A 24,594-nucleotide genomic window follows, 5' to 3' on the forward strand; every position below is an offset into this window, starting at 1 on the left:
AATTCATACTTTCTCCATTTTCATAGTAACTTTCTCTCTTTCAAAAGCTTTATAAATTTTTTGCATGCAAGGCGCGCCTGGAAAGTTTCACACATTTTTAATCCAAAAACAAAATTTTCGGTTTTAGGCATAAACAAAATATATTTGTTTATGTTTAACTTTGAAATTTGGCGATTATCACATTTATAACGTTTTTAAAAGATATTCCGAGTTTTCCGTCTAGTTTATTTTTTTTAAAAGAGATTTTTTTTCTTTTTGCGAGAAATTACATAATTTTTTCTCTTTTTAAAGTTTTTTCAAATTTTATCCCAAACAGACCTCTTATGCGTCTCGTATAATATTTTTTGAGCAAAAATGAAAGTGGTGATCTCATATTTTTCTTAATGTTTAAAGTTTTTCCAAGTATTGTGAAACAAAATTTAGTGTTTTAAAAACTTTTACCTGTCAAAACATATTTTCTTCTTATGCATGCACTATTTTTGTTTGATAAATATTTTGAAATTTGACGAATTTTGAATACGTTTTTAAAGTTTTCTCAACTTATTATTTTCTGTTAAATCAGAATTTTTTTCTTTACAAGTAGTGACGTCACTGTTTCCTCCTTTTTAAATTTTTTTCAAGTTTTTTGCTAGACAGACAGGCCCTAAAACTGTTTTAAAAAAAATCGCTCAGTAGTCTAAATAAACACGTACGCGATAATCAAAATTGCCGTATTGCCGGTGCGGCATAACGAAATTGTACCTCCCAACATTATTATATTAGATCTAAAACATCTAAAAAGTATCATCAGAAATGTAATATGTTAAATTTAATACATTAGAGGTAATCAGAACGGTAACCTGTAACTGCTTATCAAGAACTGACTATGCAAATAACCAATAGCACTGTGGAAAAAACTCACATGTGTTAGTTGTACATGTGTATGTTCATGTATAAGTTGAATATTAGCTGAATTAGTAAGTTAATAGCTGAAATATTTTTTTTTGCAATTTAAGAGAACAAAAATGTAAGGGTCTGAAGAAGCAATATTATTGAAAGTTTTGGAAAACTATTTTATAAATGTATTTATTTGTGTACATATACATTTGTACACATATGGTGTCATGTTCTGATGTTTATTGAAAAAGCCAAAGTTGAATTAAAGACGATTTTGATTTGAATTTTTAAAAATTCGAAATTATATTTACGTAATATATTTTTTTAATTAAAACGAAAACTAAATGCTATAAGTATAAGTGTTCCGAATTTGTAAATGTATATAGATTTTCTTAAATATAAAAAGTAAGCTAAAAAGCATCCAGTGATTTCCGATATTATTTGAATGTTATTCGTTTTCTTCCTCATGTTGCTGAAGTAACGGGCTTTGATCTAAATTATCAATGAGTTCTTGCGGCAAGCTTGTGCCCGGTGTTGTTGGGGCGGACTTTGAAATCCAATGTCTACGTCCTCGGAAAAAATTATTTCCATTAACTGGACTCTTAATTGATCTCATATTTGGATTCCATATCGGAATATAAACAGATTTATTTTGTCTTGAAATTTTTGTTCTGCTAGATAATGCCGAAGGCCGTTTTTTAATTGAATTTTTAGGTTCAATTTTTAAATCGTTAATGCTTATGTCATCTATTTCTAGTTGTCGAATACTTTCTAAAACATCTCGCACTTCATCACCTGTGGGCGATATTGCTTGGGGTGGTGAAGATGGTGTGTCTATATTTGCTAAACTACTAACAACAGAACAAGTAGTGGAACTTAAATAATTTGAGGGTAAACCGTTTTTTCTCCCATCATCATTTAATAATGATAAATTGGCATCGTTTGTAAAATTCTGCGGTGGAAAATGTTGTTGTTGTAGAATTTGACAGCATGTTTCTAAACTTCTTCTAAATACGTCCGAATTTCGATAATCGTTACTATTTTCCCTAGTAACAGGAACTGTAATTGATATCCCACCGACAGAACCACATGAGTTATAAATAGGATTATTACTATTTAAAAATTGACTTGTGCTATTATTTTTTCTACCTGAAAAATTCATATTGTTTGATGGATGTTCGTTAGTGAAATTATTTTTCATAACGGCGCCCTTTGTTTGTTTAAAGTTATTGGCTGCAAAAATATCACTGTAACATGGATTGCTCATGAGAATATTACAAAACTGTTGTGAATTAATTTCCTCTAACGAGTTCTCTCTTAATACTAAACTTTGATCTTCGTTATTAATCCCTGTTTGCGTAATATTGTTAGTTATTTTAGTTTCGCATTTCGTATTATTACCGTTATTTATATTATTAACAGTGTTTTCCGTATTTATTAAATTAGATATTATTTTATTTAAGTGAGAATTATCAGAAGATAAAGCCGTTTGAGAAGCAGATCTTGGTATCATGAAATGTTGCTGGAAATGTGAATTAATCGCAGTCTCGGGGCTTGTAGCTCGCGAATATGGAGGAGGAACTAGTGTATTTGCTTCGTTTGCATTACAAATAAAACTCGAGCTCAGTGAATCAATTGTACTAGTCGCGGAAATTGATCCAACGGGTCGAACTATATAATTTCGAAAATATTGAACCATTAAGTAACTGGTTCCGTTTTTACCATTTTCACTGTTGCAAGTAAATACCAAAGGATATAAATCTGGCTTCGATGTAACCTAAAAATAAAAATTATTAGAAAATATAAGAATATTTATAGCTTCATCAAGAATTAATTTAGATTTTTGTATTTATTTTTAGTATGATTAAATGCAAATATTTCTTAACCTCGGTATATGGTGGCGGAGGATGATGAAATGAGCTACATCTACTGTACTGAGGTGGAGCGTAACATGAACCAGCTGAATCTCCTTCAGATTGTGTGTGATGGTCTGAAGATCGCCAACCACAGAACTGTCTCCGTTTTTTCCACAATGAATACGCACATAAAATAGATAACAGAATAGCAACTACAACACACCTGGAAATTATTAATAGTTTTTTTCAGTATTATTTAATATTATTTTTAATAATTTTGAATTTTCAATTTTTTACTGTTACTTTTTTATATGTGTATATATAGGAGTATGTAGCAATAACTTTTAAATACATGAAATTAATTGAAGGTTTTTTACAAATAGCCAATATGATCGCATGATTATCGGTATGAATATGTACATAATTCCAAGATTGCTAATCTATTTCTTGACCATAATTATTTCAAAGAATATAACTATTTTCATAATTTAAAATATAACTATTGTTTCAAGTTTCCTTAAAAATAATAGCAAATATGATTTTTAATTTATATCTTCCTAAAAGTGAATCTTATACAATTTTGATAAAAAAAATATAGATTTTTTTTCACAAAGCTAAGCCAAATCATTAATTTTGAAGGAGTTTTTATTCTTCATTTTATTGTTCCTTTCCTTGTTTTATTAAAGAAACTATAGAGTAGAGGCCGAAAAAAAATGAGGTCTTTAATATTGAACTCCTATTAAAATTTTACAAGAGATCTTCGCAAGAGGTTTCTTATTATATTGAATATCGATTATAAACAATATTTAAAGATTTACACATATGACATATATAAATAGTATGCTTATACATATGTACATATATATTTTGCTATGATATAATAAATATTAAACGAAAAAAAAAATTGTTAATCTGTAAACAAAAAGTTGAATTTAATATGCATGAATGTATGTAACACATGTATTATTAAGAGAACAGTTATGTGCCTGATAGTTCTTACATATGTACATATAATTATATTATGTAAATATTGTAAAAAATTTCGTTTTGTACCTACATATATAAATAGTTATTTTGATTCCAAGAACATTAATCTTCTGTGGTTACATTTTTATAATTCTTATAGCTAAAAAATAGAAAAATATTATGTACTTACCAAAAATACCAATGATTAATAAAAAATAAATTCAAAACGTGATCCGTCGCAACTCGAGGTTGTGTTGGACAACAACCTTGAGAACAACATTCACGATTAGAAGAGCATAAATGTCCTTCATCACAATTTGTAATTTTTGCCACCTGAAAATTGTAAAAAAGAAATGTTTTACCTTATAATTACTGAATATATTATGAAATATTAAAGTTATATATGAATGTAACATATGTAAATATTACAAATTGAATATATACATATATACATATACATATATATGTATATGTATGTAAAACTTACTAAAACTGGCACGCAAGAATATGTAAAAATAGAAGAAATCACATATTTGTACGAATAGTGCAACATGTTATTTTGCTATTAAAACATAAACACGTTATTTTCATTATAAAATCGAAAAACAGTTTTAAAAATTTAATTTTCAATATTTTTTTAAAATTATAACTTATGTAAAGATTTTTTAAATAAAAGATGTTAAATTTTTTTTTTTTTTTTTTTTTGGAAAAATCGAACTTGCAATATGACGTTTGTCAATTTCCTAATAGTAAAATTTTCGTTAACATATTTCGTTAATTTCCACTCTTCGTAAACTCTTTATTTCAAATTCGGAAAATTCAATTGCGAGAAAATGTTGAATTTTTGAAATGTGAGAAACGTCTTTTTATCTTTTTTCGATAGAATATGTATGTAGGTATTTTATACGATAATGAAAAAAATTTAATAAATTTTAAATAATTAGGTGCTTAATTTTTAATTGCTTAATATTTAATTAAAAGATTTAATAAATTTTAATTAAATTTTAAATAAGTTAAATTAAACCTATTCATTTATGCCTTAGGTTCTGGCAAGAAATGGGTCTCCAACACATTCAATTTGATATCACCTATTTGTTAAGTCGAGTTAACATTAAATGTTTCATTAAAAACCATTCTCGTTTATTCATAATAACAAGTCAAGATATTTTTTTCGAGAACTTCGCCTTTTTAATTTTATATTAAGGAAAAACTTTGTACCTAGCTACCTTATTTCTGTTTTATTGAATGAATATTGCAATAAGTATAGAATACAAATTATTATGCAGGAAATAGATAAACATATATACAGTTCTCCCCGGTTAATTGAACCGAGAAAAGTTGCACACTTTTTGTATCAATTAAGCGGGTAAATCAATTAAAAAAATCCCGTTTAATTGAACAATTGGTGCAATAAAACGAATTTTTTTAACTGAATCGTTTACGCATGAAAACGAATACTCGCTATTGAAGATCAGGCGCAAAAACGAATTTGATCCTGCTACTGCATAAAATTAATAAAAACAATAGGAAGCATATCCTATTACATATACTTATCAAAATATCCTAGGTAAAAAGCTATATTTAAAATAGGGGATACACTAATGAAATACTAAAACTCAAATTTTTTTTTATTTCAAAATTTAAAAACTTAAATTTTTCTTTATTTCAAAATTTTAAAACTTAAATTTTTCATCATTTTAAATCCATCTAAGTAATGTAACTGTGAATTCAAATTCAATATATGTAAACCATAATATTTTTATATCACATAACATAACAAAAATTAAAAATAAATATTTCATATTACAAAGAAAACAAAATATTTCATACGTTATATCTAATTTTTCAATAAATTTACTATTGCTAGTTTAACAACAACAAATAGAATAAACAGGTCAATAAACAGGGGAATTTTTCACAGTTTTTATAAGGTAATACCAAAAAAAGAGATTCATTTAAGCGAGTTGTTCAATTAAACGGGACTCAATTAAACGATGTTATTCATGTATATTTTAATAGGGATTTAAAGTTGCCTTAGTTTTTCGTTCAATAAAAGGGGAAAATCAATTAAGCGTGGTGCATTTAACCGGGGAGAACTGTACTTACTATGTACATTCAAAAATTATTCGAAGTAGTAACGTTGCATAATCGCAATTTCAACCACCACCTTTTTGTGATAGCAAAAAGGAAATTCAAGATCAATAAAGTCTAACAAATTTTCAAACCTTTTCTCCAAAAATCACTTTTTATCTTTTTTTCACTTATTGCACTATACCTAACATAAATTGAACCTTAAAAAGCCCTTATAAAATGTACTTATGTAAATACAAAATGTCAAACACAAAAGTTTGACCATATAAACCAGAGGTGGGGAACCTTTTTACCCATGGAGGCCAAATTTCAAATAATAACTAAGGAGGCCTCGCACAAGTTTTAATACCAATAAATGTAATTTTTGCTATGATATAATAACTGTATACTGTGCAAATTCCGTTTTTTTTATTTTAAATTCAGTTTTGGTTTATTCCAAAATAAATGTTTTCTTATTTTAAAGTCAATATTTTTTTTATGCATACTCGTATGTACATAAATACATATAAAAATTAATTAAATTGTATTACTAAAACAAACAAATTAATTCAATGAAAAGTAAATAAGTAAACATAAATAACAAAAAAACCACTTCAAATTCATTATTAAATAAATTTAATTCAAGTTAGATTATAGGTATTTAGTGAGACATTTGCATTTGATTTTTACTTGAAAAGAATTAAATATTTAAAGGGCATACAAATACTAAAGGCGGCGGGGCGTGACCGCACAAAAACACTTAAAGGCCACAGATTTCCAATCTCGGATATAAGCCTCAGGTGCATTGCAAAATATTCAATAAATTGTTCACTTTTCAAAAAGCAAATTTTTTTTTGCAACTAGAAAATTAAACTTGAAAGATGATTTTGTCAAAATTTATTCTTTGGTATGTAATAAAAATCGAATTTGCATAGACTCTATTCTTTTTAAATTCCTAAGAGAAAATTAATAGTAGAAAAGCGTGCAAATAAGTGATTTTTTTTTCTGAACTTTAATTTCTTCTTTAATTTCATCTGTTATATTTTAGTCCATATTACTTTCGATGAGTATGCGCCGTTTGCCAAGAAAGAAATGAGCAATGTTACAGCAATAAATAGAGTAATAAAATTTAAAACTTGATTTTGACATTTTATAAATAATAAATGGACATAAAAAACTTATTTTTGGTTCACATTATATACATAAGCGCATTATGGATAAGTATTTAAGTATGTATATATATATATATATATATATATACGTATGTATGTTTGTACATGCAAGTAAGGCTTTACATTTATGTGTAAGTTTTAATTAAAAATAAAACAATTCTATTCCAGTTTAAGGTAAATGCGGCCTTTAATTAAAGAAATGAGTTTAAAAATTACATAATCTATATACGATTGCATGTACATAGATACCTAACATATCCATATGTACAATTAACACACACACATACATGGCATATATAGTAAGTATGTACATAGCTGAACAACACCGTATAATTCTCTTTTTTGTGAAGCAAGCGAATTATTTTCATGCCTTCCTGCAGATTTGTGATCAGTTTTAGTTTTAAAATTCTGTTTTAATTACTACTTTAATTAAAGATTTTCATAGGATTGATATTTAAAGTCAAATAAACTTTTAAAAGCTTCCTATTAAGCTTAAAATCTTATTTTGCCACTGTTGTTTTTCTTTCATCATTTGTTTTCATGTTTGTGTGACATTATATGGAAAATACTGGAAACAGTTGACTCTGCCTTTCGACTGGTGTTCTGTGTTAATAACGGAAATCTTGCGGTAAATCGCTTTGATTTTGTGTCTACACTAAGCTGAGAATGTTAAAATGCTTGGAATATACATTCCTGTTCACCCACGCTTATTTTCATATATAAAAATTCTGTTATTTCTTTTACTGAATGAATTGATCTATTGAAAGTTTAATAGTGAATTAGGTTTAAAAGCGTCTTCACTTCGAGGCTTGTTTTAAAACAACTTGATTAGAAATTAATTGAGTTACTTTGTCACAAAACCAATATATATGCTAAAATTAATAACTTGTCAAAAAATTGAACAATTTGTTTTTTCTTATTGTTAAAACTTTTAAACTCTATTAACTCAGTTCTCAGATTACCTAGCAAGTTGGAAGATGGTTTGTTGGAAATGTTTTGGTGGCAGCTTGACTTCTTTACCATTCCTTCCCCCTTGAAAACTTTTCTGCCTTTAAAAGTGATCGTCTACACGCCTATCGAAATCTTAAGTAATTTAAGAAAATAAGTATTAATTTTCAGCTACAAAATCTAACCACAATCATTTCTCTCCCAGGGTATTTGCTAAAAACCGAATTTTTATATAACTCTATAGTTTCTAAGTTAATTGAGTTAAAATGTAATTCGGTCTCGTGAAGGAACCTTGAGGTGATTTCTGCTATAGTTCGACTAGTTTTTAACATTGTTCAAATATTATATGCGAGACCTTTTGTAGCAATAGTTTGTTTTTTCATGGTTGGTAATGATAAATTGTTTAAAAAATTATTTATATTTTTCGTGCAAAATAACATATCTTACTTAAAAATTTCAAAAAGTCATAAAAAATAATTCAGCAGTTTTTGAAATTCAGATATTTTCTGCTAATTTCTTTTATTCGATAGCTTTGCCGTTGTTTTCGATTTATTCGATAGTTACCATCCCTATTCCGTCTGTCAAACATTTAGGATTTTTAAAATAAAATGTATTATGTAGTTGAGTTTAATAATATTCCGAATATAAATAAAAGAAATTAAAAGTGTTAATTTAAAACTAGTGTGATGGAACTCGATCAAAGTTTAAGTTGTAATTAAATATCAATATGGCCTTAAAAGAAAATATGTTTAAATGGTTTTTAATATGTTTTAGTGCGTACGAAGGATATTGAATTAGCAGTACAAAGGGAAAAAGAAAATTTATTAAAATGTATTCTGAATAATAGAGATGATAAGCGTGAGTTTCTCAATCAGTTGTTTTCATTTTTTGAAGATGCAGAAGTTTTCAATGTTGGATATATTTTAAACCTGTTGGAAAAATATTTTAGCATAGGAGATAAAGAAAATTGCACGGTTTTAGTAACTTTGCCAGAAAAGTTTAATAAGAAACCTTCAAATCTGGTCCCACTTTTAGAATTTGTAATAACATTGAAAACTCTGGTTAATGCAGTCATTAATCAAAATACATGTATTAAATTAGAGAAATTTTTCATGAATAGAAGTATTATATATCATTTGATAAGCGATCTTCCGGCCTCAAATTTATTTGAAATATTAAAAATCGAAACAAAACTTGCATCAGAAGAAAATTCTGCTAATTATGTTATTCAAAAGCAACAACTGATTTATTATTTAGTTTTGGAAAAAGTTCATGATGTAGTGATTCTTAAAAATCCTAGAAACTTTAAAGTTAATGATCTCATGGAAGAAATTGATGATTTGGTGATTTATAATGAGTTGCTAAATGATATATTTAAGTTATTTTTTGTTAAACATACACAGTTTTCTAAGTTTAAAATTGATATTAGTGGATCTATTAATTATGATGAAAACAAAGGTAAAGAATATGAACATAAAATTTGTGCTTCTTCGAGTTTTATTTGTTTGGGCCCTCAACTAAAAGAAATATTAAAATATTTACAACAGAACATTTCGAAGAAGAATACATTTTTCAAACAAAATTTCAGCAAAATCGAATATGAAAAATTAGAAAAATATGAAATTCACATCAATGAAGCACTACACAAATTGAATTTTTTGACATCATTAAATTCCAGCAAAAATTTTTTTTCTAGTGTTGAAGATTTATCTGTGATATTGCGGCATCATTATACAATTGCTGATAAAATTAGCAGTGATGACGAAACTTCTAATACAAATGACACATCTAGTATTAGACGAAAGTCAAAACTAAAAAAAAAGTCAAGTTTAACAAAATCCGAAAAAACAAATTTAAATGAAAAAAAATTTCGTAAACGAGTTTCGGAAAAAAACTGTGTGATATCTATATTGCTTAGTGATTTTACAACTATAGCAGAATACGGCTTTGCTTTTATAAATTTTGATGATATAAGGAATATGAAATATGTAAGTAGCTAGTATACACTTAATCTTATTTCTTATTCCATAGAGATATAGTGCACACAATATGTATTAGCTTTTTGCTCTTATTCATTTTTTATTGTTCCAAACATTTATAATAAAATATTTTGTATTGTTAAATTTATTATAATATGTTTTGTTATTCTCTTAAAATTCACCTACAGTTTTATTTTTTTATTTTTTTAATTTTCAAATATAATTTGACAAGTAGGAAGCACTAATGAATATTTTTAAAAAATAATTTTGATTTATTTTAGCTCAGTAAAGTTGACAATGTAGAATTGGTACACACCATAGCTCTAATAAATAAAATAAAATTTTTTACAAAAAAAATTCAGTCTATCTTGAAAACATCAGAACACATCGAAACAGAAAATTTAAAAATTAATTCTGTGGTTGAACGCATATGGAACGTAGCGGTTATAGGATTTGAAGTTTCTTCAGTAATCAATATAATCGAACAATTTTTAGATGCAGTAAACATACAAGAACTACAATGTAATAATAAAGATTTATTTAAAAAGAGCATAGAAAACTCTAATTTATATTTAGAGCAATATGCTCCCTTAAATCAAAAATTGTCTGTAATAGTTGATCTTATTACCAATTTGGACTTAGAATGTGAAATATGCGAAAATATATTGGATTTGATAGAAAGAAGATCGTCTTTTTTGAACGTTAATTCCTTTGAAAGAATTGGCTATTTTGCATTTTTACATTCAATAACAGAATCCATGCGTGCCTATAAAGCAATATTTCCAAATGATAAAGCGAACACGTTACAAAATTTTTTAAAAAATTCTTTTTCATATGACGCATATGTAATCCAAGCTGAACTAAAAGAAATTTTAATGTTTAATGAAATTTATCAAATCAATAATATCTCAACATTGAAACTCAACGAAATTGATATCAAATACTTAGAAAGTTATTTTGAAAACCTGCCTTCATGCATTAATTATTTTGCTCGAATGAATAATTTTTTGAATACTTTTATTAGTCTTAAAAAGCTTTCGGGGTCAAATTTGGAGGATCATATCAATGAATTATTAAAAATGACACCGCGAGCATTAATAGCTAACATGATTTTTAAATCCGATGTATCATTTTTAGAGCTTGAACAAAAGTCAATTTCATTAAACTTAAATTTAGTTTACACTATGGTAGAGTTAATACTTCCCGATTTTATTAAAAAAGGGGATACTGGCGAAATTGAAAAATTTCAACTTTCTGGAAGTGTATACTCATGTATTATGGAATATATTATGCTCAGAAGTGCATTTTTGGGAAAACTGGTTGTAGAAATTTTTAATGAAATTAATTTTGAAAATTTGTCTAATGATAGTTTGCACATTAATTTAAAGTTTTTAAGAAAAATGCAGAAAATGGACATTGTTTGCAGTCTATCAATTTTACAAAAAAAGAGTCAGTTAGCATCAGCTTTACTCTTAGATTACATAAATGATGAAGATATTTCTTCAGTAAATGATTTATTTTTAAAATATATGGTATACAAAGGATTAAGAGAAAAGAACAATTCAAATTTTAATTTTTGTCTGAATGCAATTTTAAAACAACTTGTTTTTACCGATGTGAAATATATGTCTCTTCTTAAAATGATGAATTCTTCGGAACAACGATTTAATTTACTGATGGAAAATTATGAGAAAATAAATGATTATATTTTGCTAGAAGAAATAATCAACAGTATAGTGTTTGATAGGAATGTCAAGATTTTAAGTGATGATAAAATAGTAAAAATCAAAGAAATCAGTTTTGAAGTAGAAGTTTACTTAAAAATTTCAAAAATTCTAGAACTAAATTGTTGGAGAGACGCTTATAACTTTGGAAAATCACATCCTGCTAAGCTGTTTGAAATATTAATTTGTCATTACGAGTTTGACCTATTGAAAAGGTGGGCTAAAATGAATGGACTATATAGTGTAGTTAAAAATAAAAAATTTGAACAAATAGATTTAAAAAATTTAATAACTCCAGGTGATGAAATATTAAAAAATCTCTTGCACATTATTGAAAGGCTTCCAATAGATCGAGTTACTATGCTCCTTGAAATTAATTGTGATAAAGTTGATAATATTGGGTATTTCTTTAATATAATTAAATGTTTAGTTGAAAGCTCTGAAGCAAATTTTGAGAATTACAAGATTTCCTTGAAAATTGCTGGAATATTTCAAAACTATAATCTGCAAATGAATAAGAATTTATTAAGTAAACCCTTATTGTTACTTGAAGTACTAATAATGAACTCTAAGTTTCAACTGCTACATGAAGTATTGAATGAGATAGATAACGTTGTTTCAAGACATCCTTGTAAATATTGTGATGGAAAGGTTAGAAATAAGAAATATTCAATGCCACAAAATTCGAGTAAATATGAAAAGGCAGATATTGATTCAAAACCAAATTCAGAATTCATATTATTCTACTTCAATTTATATAAAGATGACCATATTCTTTCAGTTTCATGTATTGATCTTCTTTTACGTATGTATGCTTCTAAAGCATTAGATTTTCAAATAAGTAATAAATTCAAAATTTTTTATAAAAATATATCTATATCAACTGATGGTATAAGCATTGACTCTTTGGCATCTGCTTTTAAAATGCCTAAAGCTCCACCACAGAAACACGAGTGGATAAAAGATGAAGATGCCAATGTATGTCAAAGCTGCCGCTATACAGTTTTCACAATGTTGATCAGACGGCATCATTGTCGTCGCTGCGGACGTGTAGTCTGTTACTCTTGCTCTAAACATAGAATAAAAATTCCGGAAATATACCAAGATGTTCTCGTTCGCATATGTATTGATTGCGCTAAGGAAATTCAAGTTATGGAAGACAAAATAAAAAATAAGCAGAATATGGTAGAGAATAGAGAAAAATACGAAAATTGCGAAAATTTATTGGAATGGGAGTTAAATGGAAGCATAGCGCATGATGACATGTTGAGGCAGCAGTTCTGTTACGAACACGCTTGTGATGTTGCACTGTGCTTAACAATTCTATCATTTCATAAAAATCAAAAAAAATGTATAGATTTATTGTTATATCATTGCAAAAAATTGGAAATGTTATTAACGTTTCGAAATCCAGAAGCAAATTTTAATTCGATTGCGAAAATATTGAGCTGTTTGTCTTTGGCTGCTAAGGTAAATTGTTATTTATAACGTATAAAATTAATGATATAAATGAAATTTAACGTTTTATACTCGTAGAAATACTAACTACGCGCGGGTATTCTATGTCAATAATTATATGTACTGATTTTGTTTCGATATATGAACTAATTCAGTGCACTTTTCAAAATTAAAAAAATTCTGATTCTAGACATAATTTTACGAATAAAGTTAATTGAATCGTACACTTAATCCAAACTTTACATGAGAAATAAACAAATAAATAAATATGATATAATTAGTATTCAAATGGTAACGTTAGGAATATAAATTTCATGCCTCATAAGTCGGCATTATGTTTTGAAAATTTTATGTGATGTGCATTTGGAAATTTGATTTTTTGTTTTTTTTTTTCTTTAGATTCGTGGTGGACCTTCTGAATGTGACGCCATTCGTGAGCATGCCGATATTATCAAATCTTTTGCTAAGAATGGTTGTGAAAACTTGATGATTCCTGACTCATTTAATAAAAACAACATAAAAAAATTAACGTATAATTTGGTTGACGCCGAAAAATATTATTTAGCACTAGATATTTCACTTAAGCGTGGAGTTTCCATGTCAAAAGTTCTTGCTGCACATGGTTTGTCATATTTAAAATCTGGATGCTTTAATTTAGGTAAATTTTGCGAAAACTTTAACAATTAGTTTATTCCTTTTTTTTTCATAAACGAGTATATAATGAATTTGTAATTTCGTGTTTTAAATTTATGCTCATATTTTAAATTCGATTAAAATACCGGATTCTTTCATTCCATGTTCATTTTCGCGATTCTTTTAAATGAATGGCATGGTTTTGAGGTAAATTTTTGCCCACAACTATGGAACTAATTGGACATATGAACTAAATTTAGCCATTTCGAATGTAATTAGGTGTCAAACGAGTTAGTTAATTAGCCTGTTGTCACGGAATTGGATTTTTTAAAAATGGGTTTGACATAACTATAACGTTTGCTTTCTTATAATAAAAATTCGTTAATTCATTTTTTGATAATACTTAATCCTTATTAAATTTAGATTATATTATATATTTCTTTTATTATATTCCTTTCCAGCTCGCGAAAAATTTTTGCATTGCATGACAAATATTTGTTCTTTTGCTGAAGGAGCGCTTATTTTTGAAATCGTCATGTCATCCTCCACATTAAGTAACTTGAATATAAAAATGTATCGTAGACCGAAAAAAAGTCCACCTTTGCTTGGTGAAATAATAAGAGTTATTGAATCAATTTCAAACAACATGTTATTATCAGAGAATGACAAAAAAACAAGTTCATTGTACGGTTCTGCAACATCAATTTCGACTCAACAGTCGTCATTATCAAAACAAAATTCAAATACTAATGTTAATGAAAACGCTTTTATTATTTTAAATACCTTGTCGTCACTAAAAGCACTATCAAATGGTGGAAATATTGAAGATTGTGATAAAGGCATTTTAAATGTGAAATCCAAAATATTTAATGAATGTTTCTACTACCTCATCACATATGGGTCACACAGTAATATTATTAATTTTTTAATCCGATACAATGAAATTAAAGCAGCACTTCGTTACTTCATTTTGCAAAATTTTAAATATGAATACTTTATTTCACACATATTCTTACACTTCTTAAAAATAGGTGAAGTGGCAAATCTAATAGATCATATGCTTAGTCTGGAGGAACATTTATTAATTTGGAAAAATATCTTTGTCTGTATTTGCAGATACTTGGAATCAAAAGGATTACTAAATTCTCTATATCAATTACAGGTATTTCGATAAACTAAAATTTGCACTCTTTGTATATAAGTATACATATTTATATATATATTAAGATAGTCGATGTACACATACATATATACATATATACACGAATAGTTAAAAATTTACATATATATGCCTACATATAGCTGTATTTTGCTTAAATTTAAATTAAATTATAGAAACTTGTCTGTTAAAGATCTTAGAATGGCCTCTGGGTTTGAAGTTTCCGAGCGATTCTCTTTAGGTGCAGCGGGTGGTATTGATACACAATTTCAAAGAACGTTTTTCGATTTATATTAAACTATAAAAATCTTGATTAAAATAATTACTTTTTAGTCAAACTAAAAAAAAAATCCCACAAATTTAATTTCTCCCTAGCCAATAAAAAATTTCAGTTCGCGAAAAAACTAAATATACAGATTTGCAATTGATTTTCTTATGAGATTGGTAAATTCAGGATTATTTTTTCAGGCAAATTTCCCCTGACATTCTGAAATATTCTTTAAAACAAGAATCTTATCAATAAACAACGTATACGAATTGGTAAATTTTAAGCTTCGAAAAAATTGCACTTTAACAGGAGTTTCTAGGAATTGGATATTATCGAACTTTAAAGTTATAATGCGGAAAAGGATAGAAAACTACCTATTTTGGATAGTATTTCTTTTTCTCATCTTCCTTTCTTTCTCAAGCCTAAATTTTTTTTTGTTTTACTTTAACATATTTTAACTAATTTATTTCTACATTTTTCTCTTTTACCTCAAAGGTCTTGCTAAAAGATTCAGTCAGAGCAAGTATGACATGTGTTATGTTTTTTTTAAAAAATAGCTTTACTTTCAAGCAACTGAACGAGAAGCTGTTTTATTTAGATAAAGCACAAAAACATTTGGAAGATGAAATAGAACTATGTCAAAATTGGGAAAACGTTAATTTTGATAAAGTAGTTAACAAAACTATCGACAATTCGTTCTCAATCCAGCTGGATTATAAATCTTTAAATACGCATTTAAATACAGTTTTACTGCAAAAAGAAGTGACGAAATTCTTGGCGAAGTTTGAAGAGGAACATTTGAATACTTTAAATCGTTTGCTGCGACCGCAGAATACATCTCGTACGCTACCTACATTATTCGGTTCAGTAGACGAAAAAATAGAAATTGCAGCTTGGATTCTATTATGTGGTCAAAATTTAGAAGGATTTGGCTTGAGTTTCAGGTATTGAATGATTTTTCAACATATTTTTTGAAAAAATTTTACGGGCTATTTCTAAATACATACATACATATATACATACATATATTAATAAGCATAGCATATTTTTGAAAGAAATGAAATGGATAATTAAACAACGCGGATACACTAGGCCCTTGATTTACGTTCCAGATGCGTTTTGAAATTTGGGGTTGTAAAACGTAAAAGCGTAAAACAAAATCGAAAAATTAAAAAAAAATTCAATTACAAAATTCAATTATAGAATATTGTGTAAACCAAGTATTATAATTACATTAAAATTTTCAGCAGCATTTTATTTTTTCAAAAAATTACTTTTGCCCTTTCCGTATCGCAAATAAAATTATAAAAAGATAGTTTTATAATAATTCATCGAAACTTCATAATTTATCGAAATAATAAAGAAAAATTAATGGGCGTAAATCAGAAAAAAGACGTTAAACACAACATTTTAGAGGTAAACAAAAAAAGCTGTAAAACGAAAAATCGATAAAAAATTTCCCAACAGAGATTGGGTTCGATTGTGTATGTAATTTTTTTTAACCAATATCAAAAATCAAAATCAATTTTAAAAACTTTTTCTGACATAGTTTCTGGACATTAAAATTCTATTTAACTTCCCCTGGGTACAGCTAGCATAAGGTTAAATTACTTATTTTATAACGTAAACAGTTTTCTGACATATTTTTGGTAACTACTTTATTAATTTACAAATATATTAAGAAATTCTAATCCAAAAAAATGCATTAACTCTTATTTTATGTTTCTATAAATTTACAAAAAAGAATATGTACAAAAAATATGTACATTTTTAGTAGATCATAATTTTTACTGAAAAACGTATTATTTAACGTAAATTTTTATATTTTACTACCATCATATTTAGCTTTATAATTTGTAAATAATATTGTATAATATTATTCCATTTGCGAGTTATTCTAGTACAAAAAATAGTAATTTATTTTATTTTATACTTTTCTATTTATGCAGAATTATTCAAGAATTCAAATTGATCCCTACAAAAATATATAAAATTGTAACACAATTTCTAGCTAAAAATGATCGTTTAGATGAAATATTGAAACTATATGATTGTATCATAGGAAGTAATGATGAAACAGCATCCGTTAGGGAAGCAGATGAAATGATTTTCGAAGCAATTAAATCTTATACCAATGTGCCCGATATTACAAATAAATATAAGCTATTGTCAAAACGAATAAAAAATATTGAAACGCAAGTAGCTTGTTATATATTTTTAGGCCAATTAGAAACTGCGTATTTAATAGCAGAACAACATAACCAATTGGATCAAGTTCATAAAGTATTAGTTAAAGCAAAGGAAATGAAGAGACAAGACATAAAAAATTTATGTGAAAAAAAATTGAAAATGAAATTACGAATGTAGCCAAATTCCATGCGAAACATAAAATTTTTAAATGGTGTTATATTACGTATTTATATTTTGTACGCGTTTAATATATAAGTATTTAAAGTTTATTGTATTTTATATTGAATCTTTTGAAAAAATGTTAAAATAAACTTTCAACAATATATTTTTATTAAATTATAGTTTTATTTAACAAAGTTCTTACTCTCATTTTGAGAAGTTTACTTATTTTGATTAAATTTCTTACTTTTCAGTACTATCAGTCAATGGATCTAATAAGATTTTTGTGCACCAATTAAAGTTTTCACTCAAGTTTAGTGTAAATAAGTAATCTATAAAAATATATATATTTATGACCTACCAAAACTAACTTTCTTTCCATTTCTTTAAGACATTAGAATTTGGCTCAAGTGAACGCCATTCCCGGTTGATAATTTTATAACGAAAATAATCCTTTTGATAATTTTAAATCTATTTTAAATTTTTACATATTTACATATACATATGTATATTAAATTATATTTAATTTTGGTTTTGCAATTGTATTAGTAGATGGCTCTTGGTGAACGTTATCAAATTTTGTACTTTTCAAAAGAAATTTCCCTATTTCCCTAACTTAGAAAATACCTTAAATTTTTTCGGGCCAAATAGTAATTCTCTTTTCTTTTGAAAATTTGAGAAAATCCGATATGCATGTATGTATGTTTACCAAGGAATGGAAGATAAACGCTGCAATATAAATGTACATAATATGTAATTTGTACACCTTGTATGTACCTACTTTCCAGCATTGTATGATATTGTCAGTCATTACGCTTGACTGATAAAGTCGAATCACATAGGGTGACATAAAATACCTTGGTTCCAAAAAATATCTGCATGCTTTCAATAAAGTTTTCTTATATAAAAGAAAATTAAAGAAATTATCTAATTTGAGTAAACTAAAATATCTATTCTTAATATCGATACCGACTTTGTTATAATGTACATACTTAATTTTAACGTAAAATGTGTACATATATTATTGCAGCGTATTTCTTTCATTCTTGTAATGACATAATCACTAAGATTACTGTATACTACAACAAAAAATTGGTTACATAAATTGTTAAATAAAATTTTTAATCAAAAAATATATTAAACATTAAAATTAGATTTATAAAGCTTCAACAAATAACATGTTTTAGAAAATATAACATACAAATTAACATACATTAGATACTTGGTTTCCTTAATTTTGTTTTAGAAAATTATAGAATACATAAAGAAAATTTATTCCCCAACGCCCCATGTAATAACCAAAAATAGCAATATTAAAATTAAATTATTTTCCCTTAAAAATTCTAGAAAAATTAATTAAGAACCGAATTCCTCTATGGTTCCATCAATTTTATCAAATTTGTAACTTCCCCTTCCATCGAATTGTAGATAATATTCGTGGTGTTTCCATAATGATTTCCGATGAGATACTGTGAACAGTGATATACCAGTTTCTTTACAATACTGATACATAGAACCTTCTACATCGACTGATACTGCACTAGTACACTCATCCAATATGGCAAATTGAGGATTATGATAAAAAAGTCTGGCCATAGCTATTCTTTGCTTTTCTCCTCCAGATAAAACGTCAATCCAATCCTCTATCGCGTTCAGTCCATTTTCTCGTGATTGTACATAAGTAAGCTGAACGATTTCCAAATACAACAGCAAATCTTTATCAGTTTTACCACGACGAATCATCTCTTCATGCGAATGGGGATAAATAATCTAAAAATATCTATAAAAGTATTTCTTTTTAAAAATTTCTTGAATGTTTACTTGATCTCTTAAGGTTCCTAATGTCATATATGGCCTTTGCGGAATATAAAATAATTTTCCTTTTGGAGGTTTTATCATTTTTCCACCCCAACTTGGCCAGAGTTCTCCTAAAATTCTAAATAAACTTGATTTTCCACAGCCATTTGGACCACACACTAAAACATTCATTCCAGACCTATGAAATGATTGGTTATTTCTTTTCTCTTTTTTTTTTTGCATATTTTAATATTTTACCTAACTTCAAACGAAAGCTCCTTAACTAAAACATCACCATTAGGCGTTACCAAAGGTACTTTGTCAAATTTTATAATATTGTCTTGAAATGATATGAATCCTTTATTCGGCCCTAAGCATGTTTGATCATTAACATTTCCTAACATTGTTCTTTGGTAACTACCGGAGTTCAAATCATTTAAAACACTTGCAAGTTCTGTCATTCGAGCAGTGAATCCTGAAACAAAAAAATTTATTTTAATTTTAAGTTTTTAAATTTTCAAAACTTTTTGTTTTATACAGTACTGTTAGTACAAAGTTTTACCTGCTAATCTAGACATTTCTCGGCCGGCTAATACTAATCTTCCAATTGCTTCTGCTAGCTTTATTAACATCCTGCCAAAAGTGTAATATGCCTAAATAGAAATCATGTGTTGAATTTGATAATAAGATTTAAAAATATAAGTTAAAAACAGTTTCTTTTTCACATATACATGCAAATCGCTTTGATTTAATATTTATGTATAATGAAAAATTCGTAAAATTTTGATTCTTAATAATATACTCTTTGTGCTACAAACCTTTAATCTCTCTCCTTTTTCATCTGCCAAAAGAGGATGGTCTTTGGTAAAAAAAGGTAAAGAAACAGCATAAAATCCTACGACTGTTGCGGCATCTAAAAAAGAAAAAAAACAATATCGAGCATAATTACGACAAATTATTCTTATTTACATTTCCCTATTATGTTGTCTAATATTCCCATTCCTACACGAAACTCTAAAAATTTTCTTAGGTGCCTTTGTAGTTTTGAATAACTTGTTAAAACAGTTAATCTTTCTCTACTATTTCCACTATAAAAAGCGATTTCTTCAGAATTTGTTATTAATCTGGAATTTATGTAACGGAATTCTCCTTCAAGTTTTTGTTCTTCAATAGTCAATTTCCCTGTAGGTCTACGTAGCCTAGTTAGAAGAACACCAGCAAACAAGAGATAAGCCATTAATATAGATGGAGTCTAAATATTTCAAAATAAATATCATATATTTACTAATTGAGCAATTGTTTTTAATTTAAAAAAAAAATTATTACCTTGCCTCCTAGATTCATAGTCAATCGATATACATAAATAAATATATCTAAAATAGGTTTGCTAAAAAAGAAGTTAACATAGTTAAATTAATTACTTTCTTGATATTTATTCTTCCAAAGTTTACCTTATATTTGAATACAATTCAGTAACACTTTCACAGAATTTGTCAATATCTGTTGTTAACAACTGATCCACGTTAGCTATTCTATTATCCAAATTACTCATTTTATAATATGTAAATCCTCTGTTAGAAAAAAAAATTGTAATTTTATATTTGTCACTACATTTAAAACTTTAATATACTTGCTTTAAATACTGTTGATAAAAATGATTTGTTAAATTTGTTCTGAATCTTATCTTCAATTCTCCTAAACTCCACTTTAATATATTTGTTACTACTGAAATCTAAAATATAGTGAATTGATTAATTTTGTACATGTATTACAATGCAAAACCATAATTGTTATTTAAATTAAAATAAAATATATAACATAGTAGTTTTACGAATAGGTATTAATTTTTTTCTCACATTTTAAATTTCTTTTTTTTTTGGTATAGCACTTGCAAAAAATTGCAAGACTTAAAAATTATATAACATTTTCTTTAAAATTGAAAAGTTTTATTATCTTATTTATTATTTATTATCTGTTAGTTTAACTATTGAAATACCCTTACCATTGGAAGTGCTGCCATATATTTAAACAGACCATGTTTAAACTCCTCTCTATCCATAGTTATGATCGTGCTTTCTATTAAAGTTGCAATTTGTATTAGCCATATATCGCTTACAGATCTAGCTATCAAAGTACCAGCAATGAGTAACAGAAGTGCTGTTTCTTTTGACCATACTCTTGGGACTAATATCTCTTAAATAAAAAATGAATGAAATACATTAATTATTGCTTTTACTGATAATATACTATGTGAATTGAATAAATATATTAAAGCCATAAAAAAAATACTTAATTATTATATCTATGAAAAAAATGTTTAAGACAGAGAAAGTCTTTAGTATATACATAAATGTAGTTAATATTAAATAAAAGCTGCGTATAAATTTATAATAACTTAAAGTTTGTAATGATATGTGCGAAACGCTTGTACTTAAGTACTTCTTGTATTATAAACGAAATTGAAAAAACAAACAGCCTGTCATACATAATATAATATCTGTCCCAGCTAGTAATATCAAGGCGACTCTGATTACGCGTTAATTGATAATGAAAACCGAAACTTCTAAAATTAGTTTAATATTTTTTACGCGAAACAAGAAGTACACAGAAAATATAAAGTTGGAACTTAATAAAAAATTAATGTATTTATTAAGTTCCAACTAGTAGTCACTATACTAGTCAGTCTGTCTTAATAGAAACTTTCGTATTCTTAAGAAAAAATTGAAAATAAAATTTATTATTACTTACTAAGCAAAGATTTTAGTTGTCTAAAAAATTCTGCATTAACTTGTGCTTTTTGTAAGCGTTTTTCCTTTTCTTTAATGGTATATTGAATTTTGTCTTCGTATAGCAGCCTCCTAAAATTCAATCAAGAATAAATAAAAATCAAATTATAGTATGATAAGAAGATAAGCTATAACTTTATAATATTAGATTGTAAGGTAGTATTAAATTAATAAATTTTAAAATTAAATTGATACGACACTTGTCCAAAAATCTTTTCCAGACAGTTTCTAGGGGCTATGCGATTATAGAAATTCTTTCTAATGGTTCTAATAAAGCTTGATTTACAGCGGAAAATTTCGTAAATTTTAGGTTTTCAAATTTATGAAACTACCTACAATATGTCAAATAATAACTCTTAAAATATGAGAAAATAATGAACATAGATATATTTTGATAGAAAATAATGATTAAATAAATCTACCGTTATTAGAGAATTTGGTATCCAATTGATTTAATTTTATTCTTGAGTATGTAGTTGTGAGTTTGAAAACATAAGTGGGACATAATTATCGAGAAATTTTACTGTAGTGTATTTTGCTAATTTACTTAATTTATGTAGTTTTTTATTTTTTTCTTTATATTTTTAAACAAAATAAAATGCAGTTTTAACAATTAATACGTAACAGAGTACAATAAAAAAATAAAAGAAATAAATTAAAAAAAGCTTTTTTTTTCTATATTATAATATTGTAGAGCAGTTCCAATTTTTTATTTAAAAAAAAAACTAAGAATAGGAAAATAGCAAAGCAGGACCGGAATAATAAATAAATATATTAAAGACCTGCCTATCTAAAGGATTGTTTAAAGGATGTATTATTGGAACTAACTTCTTTAACGTTACTTATTTCATCTTGTATGCTTATTAAATTTACTTCATTCATCTTGTAAATTTACCTAAGTAGCTAGGTATACATACGAGTATCTACCTATTGGATACTCAGTTTTTTTTGCCTTTATATAATATAACAAATTTTCTAACTGCTAGTAGACACATAACCTACGTTTCAACTAAGAAAAAATGATTTTTAAAATAATTTCTCGATATTTTTTACATATGTATACATAAACTTTTATTTTATTATTGACAAAAAAAAATGTTTAATGGAAATTAGAGAAGTGAATTTATTTTAAAGGAATAAAAGCAAAAGACTTGTTGAATCCTTATTTTACTTGAAGTCCTTTTAAACTATGCAATGGGTATAATTTTTAAGTAATAGGTAATACCTATTGTAATGAGAACTTGAATCCGATAACATATTCATTATGAGTGCATATGAGTGTATGGTGTATTTAGAAAAAGAAAATCATGATGCCTAGTAAAACTCCTAGTAAGAATTCTAATAAGGTAATTAACAGTACAAAAAGAAATGGAGCCTTAGGTTGAAAAGACGACTGGTTAAAACAAAAATTAAAAAAATATTCATGCAACATATTTAATTAGTTTTTCTATTACGCGAGTATTTAAACAATCAAGTAAATTGCACTCGTTTGAACAAAATACCTAATCAGCAATATGCATTAATTTCATTTATTGTTAAAGTTGAAAGTTCGTTTTTTTTTTTTTTAAATTCGATATTAAATGCTAATTTACTAAAAGTCCAAGCATATTGGTACTTAATATGTACATACATAAGTACATATTTGTCAGTTAAGGTATCTAGAAGTAAATTAATTACTCAGCTATAATGTACCTACTATTCATTATTTTATGAATTTTGTTAATTGAATGTAAAAAGCTTGAGTCATTATGTTCTAAATTTTTTATCACTTAACACTTTAGTGTTTTCAATATTATTAAATTCCATAAAACAGGAAATTGTTAAATAATCAGCTTTGGTTCTTAATATTGAATCATTGAAATTGGTTAAGTATCTTCTAACTGGTTTATTATATCACTTACTTTCTATTGCGAGAAATTTTTCCATAAGTTATGATCCATACAGCAGCACTTAATCCTGCGATACCAACTAAAGAACTTGGATTTTTCAGTAACTTGCTTAAAGAATGTGCCATTTTCCTCTATTTTATGTTTTTAAAGCTATGATAAAGATAAAGACACAATGGAAAATATTGACTTCTAATATGTACTTTTACTAGCTTATTTCTGTTAAGCAAACCATCTGCCTTGAGTTGTCTTGATTAATTAAATTTACTTCCCTTGAAACATTTTTATTTTTCTATTGTCATTTGTCAATGCAATTTTTTTAAAGAGTCATTCATTCTGAGTCTGAGTCGAAACATATTTTATATATTTCAAGGAAAGCGATTACAAAAAAATATTTTACATTAAAAGCTAAATCCATTTGGCGTGTCTTTTGAGAGATTTCAAATATAAAAAAAATTTTGGAAAAGTTTCTAAAATATGCTTCGAATCATTTCCGCATTATATAAGAGCTTATGTAAAAACTTTGTATATGCGATATGTTTTGCGCTAAATCAAAACTAAAATTTTGCAATATGTGCAAATAGGTATAAGTGCAAATGAATAAAAGAAATTATAAACATTTTTCTGTAATACTAAATAAAACATCATTATCTAGTATTTAGCACGG

At 26.5% G+C, this 24,594-nt stretch overlaps 3 protein-coding genes across 5 annotated transcripts; 1 reads left to right on the plus strand and 2 right to left on the minus strand.

The window, feature by feature from the left end:
- Positions 1–1,177: 1,177 nt before the first annotated feature.
- Positions 1,178–4,380, minus strand: LOC129614336 (probable serine/threonine-protein kinase DDB_G0282963). Its single transcript, XM_055528894.1, has 4 exons — positions 4,186–4,380; positions 3,889–4,031; positions 2,763–2,955; positions 1,178–2,653 (listed from the first exon to the last, which is right to left on the minus strand). The coding sequence occupies exons 1-4, from the start codon at positions 4,249–4,251 to the stop codon at positions 1,325–1,327; spliced, it is 1,731 nt and encodes a 576-aa protein (XP_055384869.1). The 5' UTR covers positions 4,252–4,380; the 3' UTR covers positions 1,178–1,324.
- A 4,081-nt stretch (positions 4,381–8,461) lies between these two features.
- On the plus strand, positions 8,462–18,407 carry LOC129614426 (zinc finger FYVE domain-containing protein 26 homolog). Of its 3 annotated transcripts, none has more exons than XM_055529016.1 (7): positions 8,462–8,599; positions 8,663–9,876; positions 10,149–13,061; positions 13,449–13,707; positions 14,144–14,844; positions 15,605–16,053; positions 17,059–18,407. In XM_055529016.1, the coding sequence occupies exons 1-7, from the start codon at positions 8,575–8,577 to the stop codon at positions 17,474–17,476; spliced, it is 5,979 nt and encodes a 1,992-aa protein (XP_055384991.1). In that variant the 5' UTR covers positions 8,462–8,574; the 3' UTR covers positions 17,477–18,407. The 3 variants fall into 3 exon arrangements, with proteins under 3 accessions (XP_055384991.1, XP_055384993.1, XP_055384992.1); XM_055529018.1 differs by lacking the exon at positions 17,059–18,407 and having other exon boundaries at positions 14,144–14,713; positions 14,799–14,844; positions 15,605–15,744; XM_055529017.1 differs by lacking the exon at positions 8,462–8,599 and having other exon boundaries at positions 8,813–8,949; positions 9,009–9,876.
- A 147-nt stretch (positions 18,408–18,554) lies between these two features.
- LOC129614427 (ATP-binding cassette sub-family D member 3) lies at positions 18,555–24,172 on the minus strand. The gene is made up of 12 exons (XM_055529019.1): positions 23,943–24,172; positions 22,004–22,113; positions 21,258–21,448; positions 20,890–20,987; positions 20,707–20,826; positions 20,582–20,642; positions 20,225–20,507; positions 20,074–20,168; positions 19,818–19,908; positions 19,514–19,730; positions 19,280–19,454; positions 18,555–19,228 (listed from the first exon to the last, which is right to left on the minus strand). The coding sequence occupies exons 1-12, from the start codon at positions 24,053–24,055 to the stop codon at positions 18,815–18,817; spliced, it is 1,968 nt and encodes a 655-aa protein (XP_055384994.1). The 5' UTR covers positions 24,056–24,172; the 3' UTR covers positions 18,555–18,814.
- Between the last annotated feature and the right edge of the window lie 422 nt (positions 24,173–24,594).

This window comes from Condylostylus longicornis, unplaced genomic scaffold, assembly GCF_029603195.1.
Source record: "Condylostylus longicornis isolate FDR11 unplaced genomic scaffold, ASM2960319v2 ptg000107l, whole genome shotgun sequence".
NCBI classification, from domain to species: Eukaryota; Metazoa; Arthropoda; class Insecta; order Diptera; family Dolichopodidae; genus Condylostylus; species Condylostylus longicornis.

Excerpts from the sequence above, each read along its gene's own strand:
- LOC129614336 (XM_055528894.1), bottom strand. The coding sequence starts at position 4,251 with ATGTTGCACTATTCGTACAAATATGTGATTTCTTCTATTTTTACATAT. Across the intron at positions 4,032-4,185 it reads ATTCTTGCGTGCCAGTTTTA|GTGGCAAAAATTACAAATTG; the intron begins GTAAGTTTTACA and ends TACAATTTTCAG. Across the intron at positions 2,654-2,762 it reads CTCCGCCACCATATACCGAG|GTTACATCGAAGCCAGATTT; the intron begins GTTAAGAAATAT and ends TTTTATTTTTAG.
- LOC129614426 (XM_055529016.1), top strand. The coding sequence starts at position 8,575 with ATGGAACTCGATCAAAGTTTAAGTT. Across the intron at positions 13,708-14,143 it reads ATCTGGATGCTTTAATTTAG|CTCGCGAAAAATTTTTGCAT; the intron begins GTAAATTTTGCG and ends ATTCCTTTCCAG. Across the intron at positions 14,845-15,604 it reads ATTCTCTATATCAATTACAG|GTCTTGCTAAAAGATTCAGT; the intron begins GTATTTCGATAA and ends TTTACCTCAAAG.
- LOC129614427 (XM_055529019.1), bottom strand. The coding sequence starts at position 24,055 with ATGGCACATTCTTTAAGCAAGTTACTGAAAAATCCAAGTTCTTTAGTT. Across the intron at positions 22,114-23,942 it reads AAAATTTCTCGCAATAGAAA|GAGGCTGCTATACGAAGACA; the intron begins GTAAGTGATATA and ends ATTGAATTTTAG. Across the intron at positions 19,731-19,817 it reads AGAAATGTCTAGATTAGCAG|GATTCACTGCTCGAATGACA; the intron begins GTAAAACTTTGT and ends TTTTTGTTTCAG.